We start from the raw sequence: 16520 nt of genomic DNA, 5'->3' as shown, positions 1-16520 counted from the left end.
CATACGTCAAGCACTCCGTTGCTCTTATTGGTTGTACGTCTGTCCAATTGAGTGCAGAGGCATTTTTTTCCTGGTTCGTTCAAAACACGCCCCATAATCACAGCTCTATGGAGTAGTATCAGACTCATATTCTGACTAGAATTGAGTAGGACTACGTCAGGCTAGGGCCCCGCTCCATCTCGCCATCAATTTGGTGGTCCTTGGTCTGGAAAACGTTGAAGACCCCTTTACTATACTATAGGATACATCAGCATATACATGGATTTTCTTGGTTAGTACATCCACCAACTTTGAAATTACCTGTGAAACATCTTCCCACAGATGGCAAACTGTGGCCAAATGCTACACAAATTTTTATGGTGCATCCCGTGGGAGTGGGGAGTACCAATATGGCGGCCGGTGGCTTCACTTATTTCGGGCTATCAGCAATCTAGTAAATAAACAGAGATCAGTAGATAACTTTCATGCTTTTTAAAGTAAACTGACTAATTTTTGACGAATGAAAATATTTATTTTTTCTAAATTTGGTTCAAATAGTACAACTAAAGCTATCACCTTAATGTTCAAATATTAAATAAAACATAACTGCAGAGGAAAAGAAAAAATTAATCAGTCTAAACTATTCCAACAGGAATGAGCACAACATCCACGTTTTCAAAATAAAGACAATCTATACTTTCCTACAGCCTTTGTTAACAAATAGACACATATATCTAAACATCCATGCTGTCTAAATAAAAGGTAGTAAAAGGTGGTGGACAAAATTTCTGGGGCGATCATCTTTCCCATTTTCATTACTTACCTACTTTTATCAAAAATTTCTCTACATAAAATTTATATTTACATGTACTAATATCTATATTAAATAGATTTTTAAAGTTATTATTAAAGTAGTTATTTATCTATGATTTCACTGAAGACTCCTAAATGACTTCTAGAGAATTTTCTCTTTACCCCATTTAACATAAGATTTAGTTCTGAAGTGAGCATGAATTGTGTATAAATCAACTTTAATGTTAGTATTTTGATTTGTATAATTAACCACAGCATATTAGTTGTCAAGAAATCTTTAATATATGAAAAACGTAAATGTTTAATAAGTCTGAACATTCCCCTGAAAGTATTACTGCTGCTACCAACTTTATTAGAGGGCGAAAAAAAATGGTAAAGGTGGCCACAGGGGTGGCGATGGCCACCTCTGGCCCCCCATCTTGCTCCGCCCCTGAGCCAGTGGACATCATCAATAGAATTTTTTTTTTTTGCATTATGCCTTGAATATGTAGGGGCACTAGCCCCTGTTGGCCCTTCTCTAGAACAGCCCATGAACAATCTTTGACTGGAGCAATAAGAAATGGATTGACTTTTATTAAAGAGGTGATTATTCACTGTAAACATGTAGACAAAGTAAAAACTGATAACGATTTAACAGACAATAAAAGTAAGCAACCTGAAATAGCATCAAATCATCCAGGATGAATGAAAGGCTATGATTGTTTTGTACACATACGTCACGGTGAGCGGGACACTCCCCGGGCTGATAGCCGCAGCTCGCAGCCCTGATTCTGCTATCAGCCTACGGAGGAGAGGGACGGAGCGAGCAGCCTGTGGCGGACGCTGGCCGGATGGTTAAATCCAACCTACAGACGATTTTAAATAGTCATTGTTTTGTAAGAGAAAAAGAAAGAAACTTATCCGAGATGCCTGTCATTGAGCAGTCCGGTAATAAACCCGAAAGGTATGTCAGCTGTTAGAAAATAAAAGAGGCTAAATGCTAAGTTTTAAAGCTGCGGCCTAAGCCAGGTGTACTGTCTATTTACTGGAACGAAAGGTACAAGTCATGTATGTTGTTCACAATAACACCATTTGATAGGATAGTTTTTTTTTTTTTTATTATGTCAGGTATTTTTAATCTAGTTTGGGTTTAAAATTTGTTTAGTCAAACTAGTTCATTTAAATTTGAAGAACAGACTATGTGTTGTAAACCAGCTATTAGACAAATTCAAGTAACGTTGTTGACAGTCATGCTGCAATTAGCAAGCTAATGCTAACGGTTAGGCTAATATATGAAACGCTGTGCAAGCTAATGCTAACGGTTAGGCTAATATATGACACAAGCTAATTGGTTAACACTTAGTAGAAAAAAAACCCAGCTTTTTTATTATTCAAACACAATTTAAAACATTTCGCATAAACGATATAATTATATAGTTTAGTCTTAAAGCGCGTGTGGATGGGAAAGAAACGGTTTACTTCAGCTAGCGTTTATTGGGTTATGTCATCGATTTTGTTTTTGTCGCGACCATAAAAACAAAGTATTCTTCTTGACGGCTGTAACAAAAATAGCACATTTTTAACAGATTTTGGAGAATATCGTCCGTCGTTCTTAATAAAATATTGTGATTCTTGTTTGTTTGATTTTAGTACGGCTTGTACTGTTAACTTTATGCCAACTGACGTCGTGATAATCGTGTTTTTATCCAATTTTGCTCACACGGTTTTAAGGTGATTGAAAATGACATATTAGCTAGATTTTTTTTTAAGCTGGTTAATCAGGTGGAGTCAATAATTATCTTTAAGCAGCCAGTGTCCCCACCTGGGTAGGACTTTTATAGATTAACCTTAATGAGGATCACGCAGATTTACCGTTAAATTGAGATAAAATCGGGACACGTGAGGTTAATATGTCTTTATATATGGGTTATATGGGTTTTAGTGTGTTTTCCATGAGGAATTCTTAGACCTTGTTAAGTCTAGTCGTGTTCTGACAGGATTTTTTATTCAGGCGGTCTGTCCTGTTCTGACGTCTTTTAAAGCTCTGGAAGGAAATTTCCACTGCACTGCGAAAGGGGGTGGCATAGGGAAGACAACTAATGATACACGGTGTGCATTTGTGAAAGAACTATCATTATGATTGTTTGTTTGGCCAGTTTTGACGCATTAAGTGATGATTAACCATTTGTTTTTTCTGTCCCATTTGCATTTTGGGAAAATCTGTAGAACCTAAACAAAATCTCTAAAGATGTAGAAAATAAGGACTTTTTATGAGGGGATATATGTTATTTTTATTTCTTTAAATTAATCATTTCCTCATCATACCACCTTTATTGCCCGAAATATTCGTTTATAGATACTGGACTGAGATTAGTGTTGTCAACCTGCTAGGAAACTTTGGTACTGCTCATTCCAAGAAAGTAAAAAAAATAAAAATAAAAACAAAAAAAACAATCCTCTGACCTTTGTTTCCAAGTTTGAAGACATTTCGCCTCACATCCAGGAAGCTTTTTCCAATTCAAAATGTCAAAGAATTAGCGTAGATTTCCAAGCTTTGTAGAGTTGACCAAAACAAAGCCTTGTTTTGGCTTAGAAAACATGCAAATTAAAACAAATATACAGGTCCACTGCTTAGGAATGGGGAGTTTTTTGGTTTCTTTGTACTGATCTGGGTTGAGATGATAGCAGGGAGGAATCAACTCTATCGCTGCGTTGTAGGTTTTTGAGAGCTGAAACCTGAGCTCACCCCCTCTGTTTAAGGTTGTTTTTTCTTTCTTAACATAAATGGCTCCCTTCACACCCGTTTTAAACCACCTGTCTCCTTTTTCCAAAATGTGAACATTCTGCTGCTCAAAAGAATGTCCTTTGTCCATAAGGTGTAGATGTACCACCAAGTCTCGTGCAGAGGAGGTAGCTCCTCTTTGTTTGGCCATGCGTCTTTGGAGAGGTTTTTGGTTTCTTCAATGTAATTTAGTGTGCTGCATTTTTCTGTATCATTGAATGCTAATAAACGTAGTCCAAACATGTAAGCATTTATTGATCTAATTTAATATACCAAATTATTTGGTAGTCACATAGAAGAAAGCAAAATTAAATGAAAAAAAAAATCCAAATGTTTGGCTTCCTAATTTACCGTTTTTCTTTTTTTTTTTTTCTTCTTCTGTTCAAATCTAGCAAGTTAATAGAATAAAACAGAAGCTTTACTCCACTCAGCCAGTCTTTCCCTGTCTCTCCAGCCTTAGTAAACCTCAATTAAGACGGGTATTGTTGAGGATTTTTGCAAATCTTTTTTAACAACGCAAGTCACTACTGTTGGTAGCGACAGCCTGTGGCCACAGCAGGCCTCTGTGATAGCGAACCTCATAATGCTTTGCGAGGAGAGCGCATGCGCAGAAAACGATTGCTAACGGTGCGAGCACGTAGGACGGCCTTACGTAAACATATCACCAGAATGATTGACAATTAGGAGGACCACTTATTTAGATGATCACCCTGGAAATAAGAATGTCCTTTATACCTTTCACATGTCAAAAGTATTTTCCTTTATATAAACGCATCTTTTGTCCCCCTACTTTCTTTGACTTTTTTAAAACACCTAGTTGCTTAACAGTACATCTAGCTGTCAAAATTCACCCAGCAACAGCTCTGCTCTTACTGGTTTTTATGTTTTTTGTTCACTAGTGGGGAGAAAAATCCCAGTTTGAGTTTTCTATCCAGCCAATCAAACTGAAAATATCTTATTTTAGTCTATGACTGTTTTTCATTTTGCTGCATAAATTTCTACCTCCAAGTGCCCCCTTACGTGGCCTCCTAATGTAGGGGCAAAGATGAGTGAGTTTTTCATGTTCAGACATGATAAGCTTGCTCTTCAGAAAGAAGCTTGAAAAAAAACTACAACTAATTTGTACAACTACAACCCTGACCCTGGGCAAACACGACCATCTGAGGATTCTGCTGTAGTCAGAAGAAGTATGAACTTTGGTGTTTAATCTGACTAAGAGTGCCATTCTTGGAAAACCTGTCCCTCAAATAATGAGATTGAAACGTAACGTCAGTCATGTGTTCCAAAGCTGGTTTGAACAAGTCTATTCCAGATCTAGCACCACAGAGAATCATAGAAAGCATCTTTTTGGTGCTGCTAATGGATTCTGTTTTAAACGGAAACGCATTCTAGTCTTCAGGAATGGCGGTAAACCTATGCAGTGACAAATGAGCGTTGGTGCTAAAAATCCAAGCTAAGTGTTTAAGGAACTCTTAGTTCTGGGTGTTATTTTTCCATATGTGGAAAAGTGGGGCAACCTGTTTAGAGGAGGGATAAAGTAGGTCAATGTTTAGTTTAGAAGCCCCCACCCCCAAAAGTACTAGTAGCTGGTTTGATGGTATTTGCTTCTCACTCTGGAGACTTATGCCAGGAAACATTTAAGTATAAAAAATATATATATATTTTTTAAGTGTAAAGAAACCTACATTTTAAAAATGATTTAACCAATATATTTTTATATTGTGTCTTTTATGTCTCAGCTGTCGTTTATGATGTCGACATGGACTCATAAGAAAAGTGACCAAAAAGCTACAGATAAATGTGTAGTTCTTCAGTACTTAGAGCCATGCTTACAGCTTTCTAAAACTATAGAAAGCTTTTAAGTGATAGTTTCAGACTGAACATGGAGGTGCTAAGTAGGTCTGATTTAGAGGCAAAACAAAAATTTGAAATAAACATTTGGATTGTTAAACATGCATCCAAGTTAAAAAATAAAAACTCTGCTACATAGGATAACGATGATAAGATACTTGAACACATCACGGTTTTAAACATTTTAACTGGAAATAATCAAACTGTGAATTTACTCGTAGAGCTAATTAATCCAGTTCTTACTTAAAATTCAGTTAAAGAAAACAAAAATGGGGGATAAAGGTCATTTGAAGCTAAAGCAAACAAATGTAGTTGGTCGATAATATTTGGTAAATAGCTGACCACTTGACTGAAAGCTGACCACTTGACTGTGAATTTTCATTTCTAATTGGTCAGCAGCAATGTAGTCTAGCATAAAGCCACTTCCTGTCTGATATGTTGATGCACTTATGTTAAATTTCATGAGTCAACATGTAGAAATGTTTGTCTCTTGGAAAAGAACAGTTACTGATTGAACTCTTGCCCCATGTTTTAGTTGGTGTTTATTAACCAAGTTTAGCAAATGTTTTACTGTCTTAAATCTTTCTGTTGTGCAACGAAGACTAAACCTTCTATTTATGTTGCAAGTTTGTTTTGTTTTGTTAGCAGTGTTTGGTGAAGACTTGGCTTAAAATGGCTCCGGCTTTGTGCGCTTCTGTCTGCTTTTCCAGTATCTCCAGTCCCAGGAGGTGCTCCCGCTGTTGCAGTAACCCGTGTCCGGGGCCTCTGTGGTGCTCCTGATGCCCCTCTCCCACCCCTGAAGATCCCAGGTGGGCGAGGGAATGACCAGCGGGATCGCAATCTTTCAGCTAAGCTATTCTACTCTGTATGTTACAACAGCTGTTTTCTTTTTCATCTGACATTTGTTTCTTTCCACGGCGTCTCACCTTTATTTCTCTTTGCAGGATGCTCATTTATTGGTTCTTGAAGAGCCTCCCCCTGCAAACAGCAGAGTGCGTTTCTTGCTCTTTGAGCCCCGTCGCACTGAAGGCAAACATTGTGTCTGGAGGGCTGCAGTGAAAGGGGGGAACCTTTATGTTGAAATCCCCTCTGGAGCTTTGCCCGAGGGCAGCAAAGACAGGTCAGGAGAAAAAGAGATTTTTTCTCTGTAGCTCAACAGAAAATGTTCAGTTAGAAGAATGTTTCTTCAATGAATTTCACTTTAAAGACCTTTATCTCAGTTGATACTGTTTTAGTCTGGGATTAAAATTTGATTGTGTTTGTAATGACTATGAAAACATATGGGCAAAGAGGTAATTCACCAAATAGCCGTAGGTTGTTATTGTTAATACTGTTGTTTTTCATTAACCTATATTGAGAAAATTCCGATTACCCTTTGAGTTTTTCTGCGTCCTTTAGGTTTTTTTTTTCTTTCATTCTCTACAGTTTTGCACTTTTGCTGGAATTTGCAGAAGAACAGCTGCAGGCTGATCACGTGTTTATCTGCTTTCACAAGAACCGTGATGACAGAGGTGAGATTATGGTGCCTGGTGTTGTTTTAACTAATAACTGTTGTTTCAAGAATAACCCAGGTGATGCAAATCGCTTTGATATTTTTGTAGTTTACACTAATGCTAAAATACATGTTTTTCACATTTTGTTGTGTAGATGAATCTGATTTTTCAGCTTTTTTTTTTTTACATTTCATTTTTTTATATATAAAAAAACTTCCTACAGTAGTAGCCACTCAAAGTTTCCTCACTTTCCTTGATGGGCCGGTTCTTTCTGTCATGATTTGTGGGAATTAAGATGTAAAGAGAAGTGTCATCTCCTGGTCAGACCCTGTAATTCAGTGAAAGGGTGGAGTCAGTAAAAAAATATGCATGTCCAAGAGATGGCCAGTGGCTGGAAGTTGGAGGGCATTTTGCTGCCATTTGGCTGCCGTTCAGCAGGCTTTTGACTGGGAAGGGCCATTTTGAATGGCTGCTACTGTAGTTTGTTTAAAAATGCTGTTCCTTCAATGATTCTCCGAACTGAGATTAAATTAGCTGCTTTTTGAACCAGGTTAGGAATTAACTGGTCATAAGTACTTAAAACTGTACCATGTTTATAGCAGCCAGATTTATCACAAAACAACTCGTTTAAGTCATTGTTGTTTTTGTTTTTTTGTTTTTATTTCCTTTTACTTCTGAGCAGACTCTGTGTTGTGATTTCTGCTATGGTATTGTCTCAGATGTTTGTTTTGTTTTTTAGAGATGGACCAACATGGTCTTAAGTGTTCATGCTAATGAATTTGTCTTCCCTTGCCGTTTCTCCTCAGCATCCTTGCTGCGTACCTTCAGTTACCTGGGCTTTGAGATTGTTAGACCGGGTCATCCTCTCGTCCCCTCCCGACCTGACGCTTTCTTCATGGCTTACAGCATCGAGCGAGACTCCTCTGATGACGAATAAAAATAACGCTGAGCAGTTACAAATGTTTGTTCCCATTTCAATCGATACAATTCATCAGTTCTAGAAATGAATATATTCTAGTCATCCAGTGTGGTTGAGGTTTCCTGTTTTAAGCTCGTTTATCATTGCCTTTACCTTATGTGTGCTGTTTCAGTGAAGAGTTGCACAAAAGTTTAAATGTTTAACAGAGCAGGGAAGTAAAGCAGAAGCCTGGATGATGGCAGGGCATTACATTCTGACCATTCAATTTGTCATGTTCTGGTTTTGTCCTACCCCTGAAATCTATCTCCAGTGTATTTAAGATCAATCAGAATCTTACTCATGTAAGTAGGTGTTTTCGTAGTAATTATCAGTTGATTTTGCTGTTGATAACTTTTTTTTTTATGTGTGCATGGTTTTAATTTTTTGATCCACTCAGTAGAGATCTGCATGTTGTAACTACTAATAAAAGTGCTCACCTTATAATGTGTGGTCTTCTGATAAATGTAGTGAAAGACTAGCATTATAGACTGTATTGGAGTTTCTTTAATCAAGCACCATGGGAATAATGCAACACTGGAAGTTGATCCAGGCATCGTTCCAGAAATTATATGCAAAAAATTCTGCAAGAAAGCAAAAGGTCCTGGTAAGTTTCTGACAGGACCTTTTCTATTTTTTATTTTATCTTATTTTTTATGGATTTGTTAAGAGAAATTGGTTGGAAAAAAACGAAACAAAACAGCCCAACATATATTCAAAAAAAACAAAAAGCCTCTTTTTTTTTTTTTTTTACACAGAATTTTGTTTCTCTGTTATTCTAAAATTTTGCCCATTGTCCTCAATAAAATTCTTAGCTAAACGGCACAGATAATTGCATTTGAAAGATCCGTTGAAAGCAAACTACTGAAAATTCCTTTAAATAACTAGAGTACTGTGAATTTATGGACATTTCTTAAAGTGTAGATAAAAGTGTTTTGAAGCTTGATTAAAATGCTGCAAAGCAAAACAACCTTATTTTTAATCACTTAAAGACTTCAACATCTGGCCGGGTATTTCTGGCATCCTTCATGCCAGAAATAATGGAGCCTTTTGGTTTTTCTGACAGAAACCTGGACTTTAAGTCCAAATAATATTCCACTGGCCTGAGGTGGCATAGAAGATTCATCTCAAGCCTAAATCATCCAGTTGGAGTTTTGCTGGTAAATGTAAAAGAGTTAGTTTGATATTTCAGGGTCTTCATGTAATATACAAACTTAAATCATCACAGCATGATACTACCACTCTCATGTTTGATAGCTGGTACAATGTACCTCCATTTAAAACATGTTGTTTTTTGTTTTGTTTTTTCAAGGTCTTAATCCACATCACTTAATCCAAATATGACCGTTTGGATTAGATATTGGAAATTTAGACAACTGCATTTTCCTGCTGTCATTACGTTTTTGTTTTTTTTTAACCATATTTAAGTCTACAGTCAATGATGGAAACTGAAATCCATGATTCTATCAGAAGCTTGCTGATGGATATAGAAAGAATGTGGTTTTATATTTGTGTAGAGGCATGTTAACTTTTGATCAACTTTGAATGTGTAAATTACAGCCACAACTGTATCCTTTCAGTTATGCTGTACTTAGACATGACTTGGTATCATGGCAACTTTAAATTAGTGAAAGCAGCACATTTCAATGGGCAAAGCTACAAGTACTTGCCTTGTATTCTAACATCATCTCTGTCCAGTTACTAAAGAGAATGCATGTAAATAAGTCATGATACATGAGATCATTTGACAAGTTTGTTTATTTAATGATCTCAACTATTTGGGTATAAAGTTTGTAAAGATGATGAGTTTTCATTATTTCAGTAAGTTCAGAATCCTATCAGACCAGTTCAAGTCCATATAGAAGCAGGGACTAAAAGGCTTTAACGAGGCAGCAGTCCAAAAATAACCCAACTGAAGAATCATCTCAGGATGCTGCAAAGCTGTGTGCCCACACCCACTACTGTTTCAGAGTCGGTGAATGACAGGTACTTCAGACACATTAACACCTCCCAATTCAGACCAGACTGATCCTGAATCAGTCCTACCTCTGCCAGCTTCATCACCAGCAGGGCTCGTTTGACAGTCAGCCATCTCTGCACGGCCAGCATTGTAGAAAAGCCTTTCTGTTCGAAGACGGACACCTGGGGGCCCCAGAGGAGCACCTGAAGCATGGCTATAATGTCTGTGACCTGGGGGCTGCTGTCACTCTGAAGCAGAGAGGTAAAATGTTGAAGCCCCTTTCGGTATAAAGACTGATATGCTTCAATGGGGCCTTCCCGCTGGCGCAGACAGAACTGAATTAGGGCTCCTATTTGGTATTTAATGGCGGTCAGGGGCTGAGGGGCTGAAGAAGCAGCAGATTGTGGCACTACTAGCACACAGGGCGAGCCATATTTCCTCCACAACTCTTGGACTCTGGGACCATCCCCTTCCTGGGTTTCTAGCCCCTGACTTCTCTCCCTGTTGGGCCAAACCAGAAGGATCTCTCTGGGCCTGAGCTCAGCTGCAGTGCCACTGTTGTACAGATGGTGTGAGCCCATTAGAACCTGCAGCAACAGAACACACACCTGTCTCTCATAATCCTTACACGAGCAGCTGTCCAGTACAAAGTCCTCCAGGCTGGTGTGCGGTAGATCACGCTCAATGCTCACACAGTGTCCTCTCTGTAGGAGAGACTCAACTGTCTCATTGCTGCCTCTGTCTGGCGGGTTAGAAGCCCTGCAGTCTGACTCTGCACAGGTGGGAAGATCATTGGTAGGGCTTTCCTCGTTTATGCTTGGCTGAAAATAAGCGAGGACGTCTTGCACATTAGCATGCAACCGTTCTTTGCGACGAGCTGAAGGAGCACTCTTGGTCCCTTTGCATACCTGCAAAGAAAAAAACATTTTTGCAATAGTTTAATAAACTCTATACAAAAGAGATCTTGTAGCAGCTGTGGTGGCTGTTGAAAGGAAGTGAAGTGGCACCACAACAAGTGGAACATTTGCAAATGTCGATAACAATCAGTCTTGTCTTCAGTATATAGTGCTTTACATTTCAAACCAAATCATTGTGGTTGTGTTAATGCTAAAGTATTGATTCACTAAAGACCATATATGGAGTAAGAGAAGGGCAACATTACCCTCAAACCAAGCACCCTTCCAGGAAACTTGGGGCTCTGCAGGCTGTAGTAAGTCTTGTCTCCAACTGTCTTTGGCTTGGCACCCTGACTCAGCAGAAAATCCTGAGGCTTGTATGTGTCAGGTTCCTTTTCTTTCACCAGGAGGCTTCGGTCAATAACACCCTGAGCCATGCTGCGAAGGAAAAGCAGCTGATGATGCTGAATCCTCTCAGAGACAACATCCTGGTCCTGAAAGTTCCCGAAAATGGAGAATAGATCTTCATCTGGCGTGGCAAAGGACAGCTGGGAGAAGGACGGTAAGGAGTTTGGACTTCTGGCTGGTTTAAAGTCTTCACTTTCTTCAGAGATAAAAGTACCAGGTATCGGCGCCATCATATAGAGAGGATTGTCAAAGTTCTGAGGATGCCTTGGCAGAGGAGAGAGTGGAGAGAGCGAGCAGGGTGCTGGCGGGTCGATACCGGGAAGGGAAAGGGTCCTGGTTAGCCTCTTCTTTGGAACAGGTGGTGGTGTGCCATCAGAGAAGAATCTCATCTGGTGTTTGAAGGGATCTGGACCACACATTGAGAAACGCAGAGGAAATGGATCAGAACAGTATCAGAAGCTCCAAAAAATATTTTGATCATCTTTTAGTCAGATCCTGATTAACATATTTCTTTAATGGCACATTCTTGTGCATTTCCCATTCGGAAGAATAAATAAAACTATGCCCTGATGTAAAATCATATTTATACCTCAGAGGAAACAGGAAATAATAACATGGTGGTGGTCAAGCAGTTAACTCTGTTCGTGATCATCACTGTATTCTGGACAGCTTTCAGTCAGCGTTTTGTAAATCTCACTCTACTGAAAAAGCTCTTCTTAGAGTCTTAAATTATATTTCCATGCAGTGTGACGCTTTGCCGTAACAGCTGGATGCCCATCATTTCCTGCAAGTCTTTGTAGTGTGAAGATAACTTGGATATTGCTAAAAGTAAAAGTCTCAGAGTTTTACTTCCTCTCATCTGTTTTCATATTTCAAAAGACAAAGTGAAGACAGGAGTGAACCACTCCTTTTGTCTTTTCCTCTCATCTCCATCAACTAAAGCCATGAACTTATAAAATCTAGCTCTGAATTTAAACGATGTATCGATGATCACGCAGAAGATTGAGGTGATCCCTCTTTAAGCCTACCGTAGCGTTGGTGAATTGGACACTGGGCTGCATGACAGTCGGTGGGTTGAGAGAAGACGTCGCTGTATCCCAAGCTGGGATGCTGGAACCCAGTTGGACTGAAAACAGAGTCCGACTCCATACTGGAACGCCTAAAATAAGAAGAGGTTTTTTTTTATAGCTTGCATTTTTGCAGAAACCAAAGTTTTGTGTTTTTGCACAATATAGTATTTCTACTTCTAATAAAACATACATGATAGAATACCTAAATATGCAATAAAGGAGGATCTGTGAAGATATTAGAATGCCCACAAAAAAGAATTTTATTAAATTGAAAAATTGATAAACGAGAGACTTATTAATTGTTTATATTACCTGTGCTGTTTGACAGGCAGAATTGGTGGCTGATCCCTCTCTCTGCTAGCAGACGCCATCAGGGAACTTGCAGTTTAAGACCTTAAACCTTTCCCTTCACCTCCGATAAATGCTCTAAACACGGCACAGAATGAAACTCAGGAGGCCGACTCTTTAAAGACTTCCCATCTCAGTTTCTGCCTCATCTGAATGGTTGGTATTTTGGAGCAAGTCTTCTTTAGAGGTGTTGCCTGGCGGATGTTTTACTCTCATCAGTTTTTTTAGTGAGAACTTGAGGTTGGCACCGGAAAAGTCGTGTCTGTTCTGAGGGCAAAGCTGCTCTCTGAGCTAACCTCAGCTCCGACAGAAAGAGGAAGAGCAGTTACAACAGAGTGCATTCACGTTGCGCTCATTTCTGTCTGTTCCTCTCAGGTGAAGTTTTGATCACCCTGAGCAGACAGAGCATGAAGTTATATGGATGATACAGTTAAAGCATTCTCATAAATATGCTTCCTGAGATGATTTTAGAAGTGAGAAAAGCTAAGAGTTTAAAGGAAAATAAAAGCTTTCAGTAACTTTAAGTAAGTTGATCAAGAAAAGCCATCACTTAAAAAAGAACAAAGGGGGGAGGATGGTGGTTTCAGCTCCCCTAGCATAAACAGCCCTGTCTTACAACTCATTACAAAGACTTTGAGTTGAAAAATTTTCAGAAAAACTAAAAGTTTCAGTTGATTTTGTTTATTATTTTCAGGTATTTTAATCAGCTTTTTATTGATGTTTATCTACTGACCAAGTGTGTAACTGGCCTGCAAGCAGACATAGCTGAAATAAGTGTTGCCTTGCAGCAGTAAGGGCCTATGTTTGCATCCCGACCTGGAGTCTTTTCTGTATTTGTCACATTAAAAACACAAATGTCTTTTCATTTTTCTGGTATGTTAAAAAAATATACATAATTTATCAATATGTTTTAGAAAATAAAGGTATGAAAAGGGGTGTGTTGTTTTGTATTCACAGTCCTTAACTCCAACACAACCTAATGCCTTCAGATGTCACCTTACTAGCAGATTGAGCTCAGCTGTTTTAAATGTGAGCTCATTATAAATCCAACTGTTATGTAATGGTATACCTTAAAAGTTTGTCACACTTTAGTGGAATGAGAAAAATTGTAGTCAGGCCATGGATGAAGGATTAAAGTTTGGGTGAACTAATTAGACGGGGAGTCAAGAGGCGCATGTTTACTCTGGAGGGGCTGCAGCTCAGGTGGGAGGACATGTATTATCAATGTTCTCCACAAAGCTAATCGGACCAATCTTAACTTTTATGGCTACATTCAAAATGCTTTTTATGGACGAGCATTTGTGCTTCAGTCCACATGGGACAAACCATCCCCATGTTGATGCTTTGTGAAGATAGATGAGGGAAGTTTAGAGCCTGGAAGAAAAACCTAGACATGCTGCATGAGACTTGGAATAAGTGTAAAACTTTTTAGTAAGACCTAAACTTTGAATGTACTTCACCGCAGGGAACCACCCTTCAAAAGGGAAATGGCCCAAAGTGTTCACACTCATCAAAACGCATTTTGATCTGTTAACCTTACTGTTGACAGCTGATTTCTGAAGCTGTTGTGTTTAGAGATCATGACAGATGAGGTGACACCTGTATCCTGTCAGTATCACACAAAACATCTTTGCACCATTTTTTCTTTTTTGCTACAATCTGAAAACTGAAAGGAGCACATATCTGAGTTAACAGCCGCAGATGATTTTGAAGGTTAGGGGCTGTGCTGCTGCCCAGTAAGTAAAAAATATAAAAGATGGATATGGGCCGTTGCTCTTTTTTGGGGGTCAGGACCCTATTTAAAAGAACTTCACTTGATTTTAAAGTTAAATCAATGTCCAACGTAGAGTGTTTGCCAGCTAGTGCATTGTGCCAAGAAAAACAAATAAATAAGGGGCTATTACAGCATGGAAGGAAACAAGTCAGTGAACACATAAATACCTAAATAATAACAATTTTAAGGGGTTAGAGAAAGCATCTGCAACTTCTAATCCCTTCCAACTGCACATCACAGTCAATATGGCAAACCTCTAAAAATGTAAACAATTTTAACAGCACAAGTAGAACTAAAAACACACATGCTCCCATTCTCTGGTAGTTTCTATTTTGAGGGGCCCAAAAGAGATTGTACAGAGATCCAAATACAACTAAAAACATTGTGGGTTAAACTGCATTTTCTTTAAGGCATTTATGATACAGTCATAATTTTTTTTTTTTTTTGGGAAAACAGCCATTTAAGACATAATCTGTAACCTATTTCAAATGATTGTTGTCATAGAAGGCAGCAGGTTGATTTTCAGCCACAATAACATATGACCTGAGTTTCTGTAAAGTGAAACATATTGAGGCAGAAATAGGAATAGATACAGGAACCTGACCTGTCTACCTCCCATCCTTTATCCTTATCGTCTCACAGAGCAGTACCAGTAGTTACTCTAAATGCTTAAATATGATGACATTTCCTGTGCTATTGCTCTATGAGAGAAGGTAAAGGTATACCACAAGACAAGAGCTTTGACAAACTGTTTCGGCATGATTAAATGCCTGCTTACAGGAATATGAACGGACCCTTTAAAAAAAAAAAATCTCTTTACAGGAAATTAATGAAAATACTTTTAATTGAAAAAGAAATTTAAACCAAAATAAATGTGATTTGCCTTTACTAGTACCTTATGTTGCTGTTACTAATTTCTAAAGAAATAAAAAAATTAAAATTGCTAATAAATATTGAAACACCAGCAGTAGAAATTGCAAATTTTATAGCCTTTAGGTATGTCTTTTATCAAGGAAAACTCTAACATTAAAAGGTTTGTGGAGAGTTACATTTCTATATGAAATAAAATAAAAAAACAAGCAGATTAAAAGCCTAATACACACTATAAAGTAATTTTCCTATGAATTTTCACTTCCATATGAGAGCAGCGTCAAAGACAGGGTTCAAGGTTATCTGAGAGTCTATCTGTGTCATCTGTTTTACTCAACAGGCATTACACTGCATTGTTCCAGCTAACCAGAAACCAGTGAGACTACGGTCAATTCCTGTTTCCACTGAAGATGTTGTTTAGCGAACTTCTCTTCTAACTGGAATCAAAACATCAAAAGTTTACACTAATGATTACGGCAATTATAAAGCCATGTCACAACCTGACGATTTAGTCAGAGAATGCCTGACGTACAAAAAATCTTGCAAAAACACTGGCATATGTTGGATAAATTACGAGTACGTTTTGTATAAGTTATGAGAACTTATCTCCAACGTATCTGATGTGTTCAAGACGACTGCTGAACATGTTTCCAATGTACAGCTACTGTTTAATGGCGTATTGGAAACATTTTGATATAAAAAGGGGGTTCACAGGAGGAACCATCAGTACTCCTCCCGACTTCATCCCTATCACAGGGTGAGTGTGAAGTTGAGTATGATAGGGTGACCAAACGTCCGTATTTCCCGGGACATATCCGTATTTCACGTCCTGTCCCGGGCGTCCCGGTTTTTTTTTCGAAAGTGAGGAAATGTCCCAATTTTTTTAATTACCTTAACTGGACCATAAAATTTACAGGCACTAGGGCACTACGCATGACACTGCGTGTGACGTAATCCTTGAGCCGCGTCAGTGCGGGCAGCCCTGTTCTTAGTTTTCTGAAACCTCTTACTGATATTTAATAACTTTTTTTATTTTTTTTATTTAACACTTGTCATTTGCATTTTATTGACTTTATTGACTGTTTCAAATCATTTTTCCTTTTAATGTTTTTTTCTTGTCTGGTTCAATTATTGTGTAACTCTTGTGCAAGTCTTTATATCTCCCCCTCTGATGTGCTGTCCCTTAATACAAAAAAAAAAGCAGCCCTGTTCTTAATCAGAATATAGATTGCGTGGCTGTCAGTACGCCAACAACATGCAAAAGCGCACATGTATGTTTACCGACGATTTACTAAAGAGTTTCCCCCCTTTCACACCGGGTCTAGACAAATGGGAGGCCTTG

The 16520-nt window shown here is 38.4% G+C and overlaps 3 protein-coding genes across 3 annotated transcripts in view; 2 read left to right on the top strand and 1 right to left on the bottom strand.

Annotated features, from left to right (window-relative positions):
* The first annotated feature begins 1555 nt into the window (after nucleotides 1-1555).
* oaz1 (ornithine decarboxylase antizyme 1) lies at nucleotides 1556-8296 on the top strand. Its single transcript, XM_015382646.1, is given in 6 exon segments — nucleotides 1556-1735; nucleotides 6115-6181; nucleotides 6183-6269; nucleotides 6349-6524; nucleotides 6830-6915; nucleotides 7704-8296. Coding segments are annotated over 6 exon segments (660 nt in total). The 5' UTR covers nucleotides 1556-1622; the 3' UTR covers nucleotides 7835-8296.
* Nucleotides 8297-9258: 962 nt separating this feature from the next.
* On the bottom strand, nucleotides 9259-13381 carry LOC107089712 (pseudopodium-enriched atypical kinase 1-like). The gene is made up of 4 exons (XM_015382644.1): nucleotides 12499-13381; nucleotides 12145-12275; nucleotides 10975-11522; nucleotides 9259-10720 (listed from the first exon to the last, which is right to left on the bottom strand). The coding sequence occupies exons 1-4, from the start codon at nucleotides 12555-12557 to the stop codon at nucleotides 9773-9775; spliced, it is 1686 nt and encodes a 561-aa protein (XP_015238130.1). The 5' UTR covers nucleotides 12558-13381; the 3' UTR covers nucleotides 9259-9772.
* The window catches only part of LOC107089715, a 21572-nt gene continuing 16303 nt past the window's right edge, over nucleotides 11252-16520 (top strand). The window contains exon 1 of the mRNA XM_015382648.1: nucleotides 11252-11270. The gene's annotated coding sequence lies outside the window, so the exon portion shown is untranslated. The remainder of the gene's footprint in view (nucleotides 11271-16520) is intronic.

This window comes from Cyprinodon variegatus, unplaced genomic scaffold, assembly GCF_000732505.1.
Source record: "Cyprinodon variegatus isolate N-32 unplaced genomic scaffold, C_variegatus-1.0 Scaffold261, whole genome shotgun sequence".
Lineage (NCBI taxonomy): Eukaryota > Metazoa > Chordata > Actinopteri > Cyprinodontiformes > Cyprinodontidae > Cyprinodon > Cyprinodon variegatus.
Note: the sequence above shows the minus strand (reverse complement) of the source record. Positions and strands in the feature narration are given on the sequence as shown.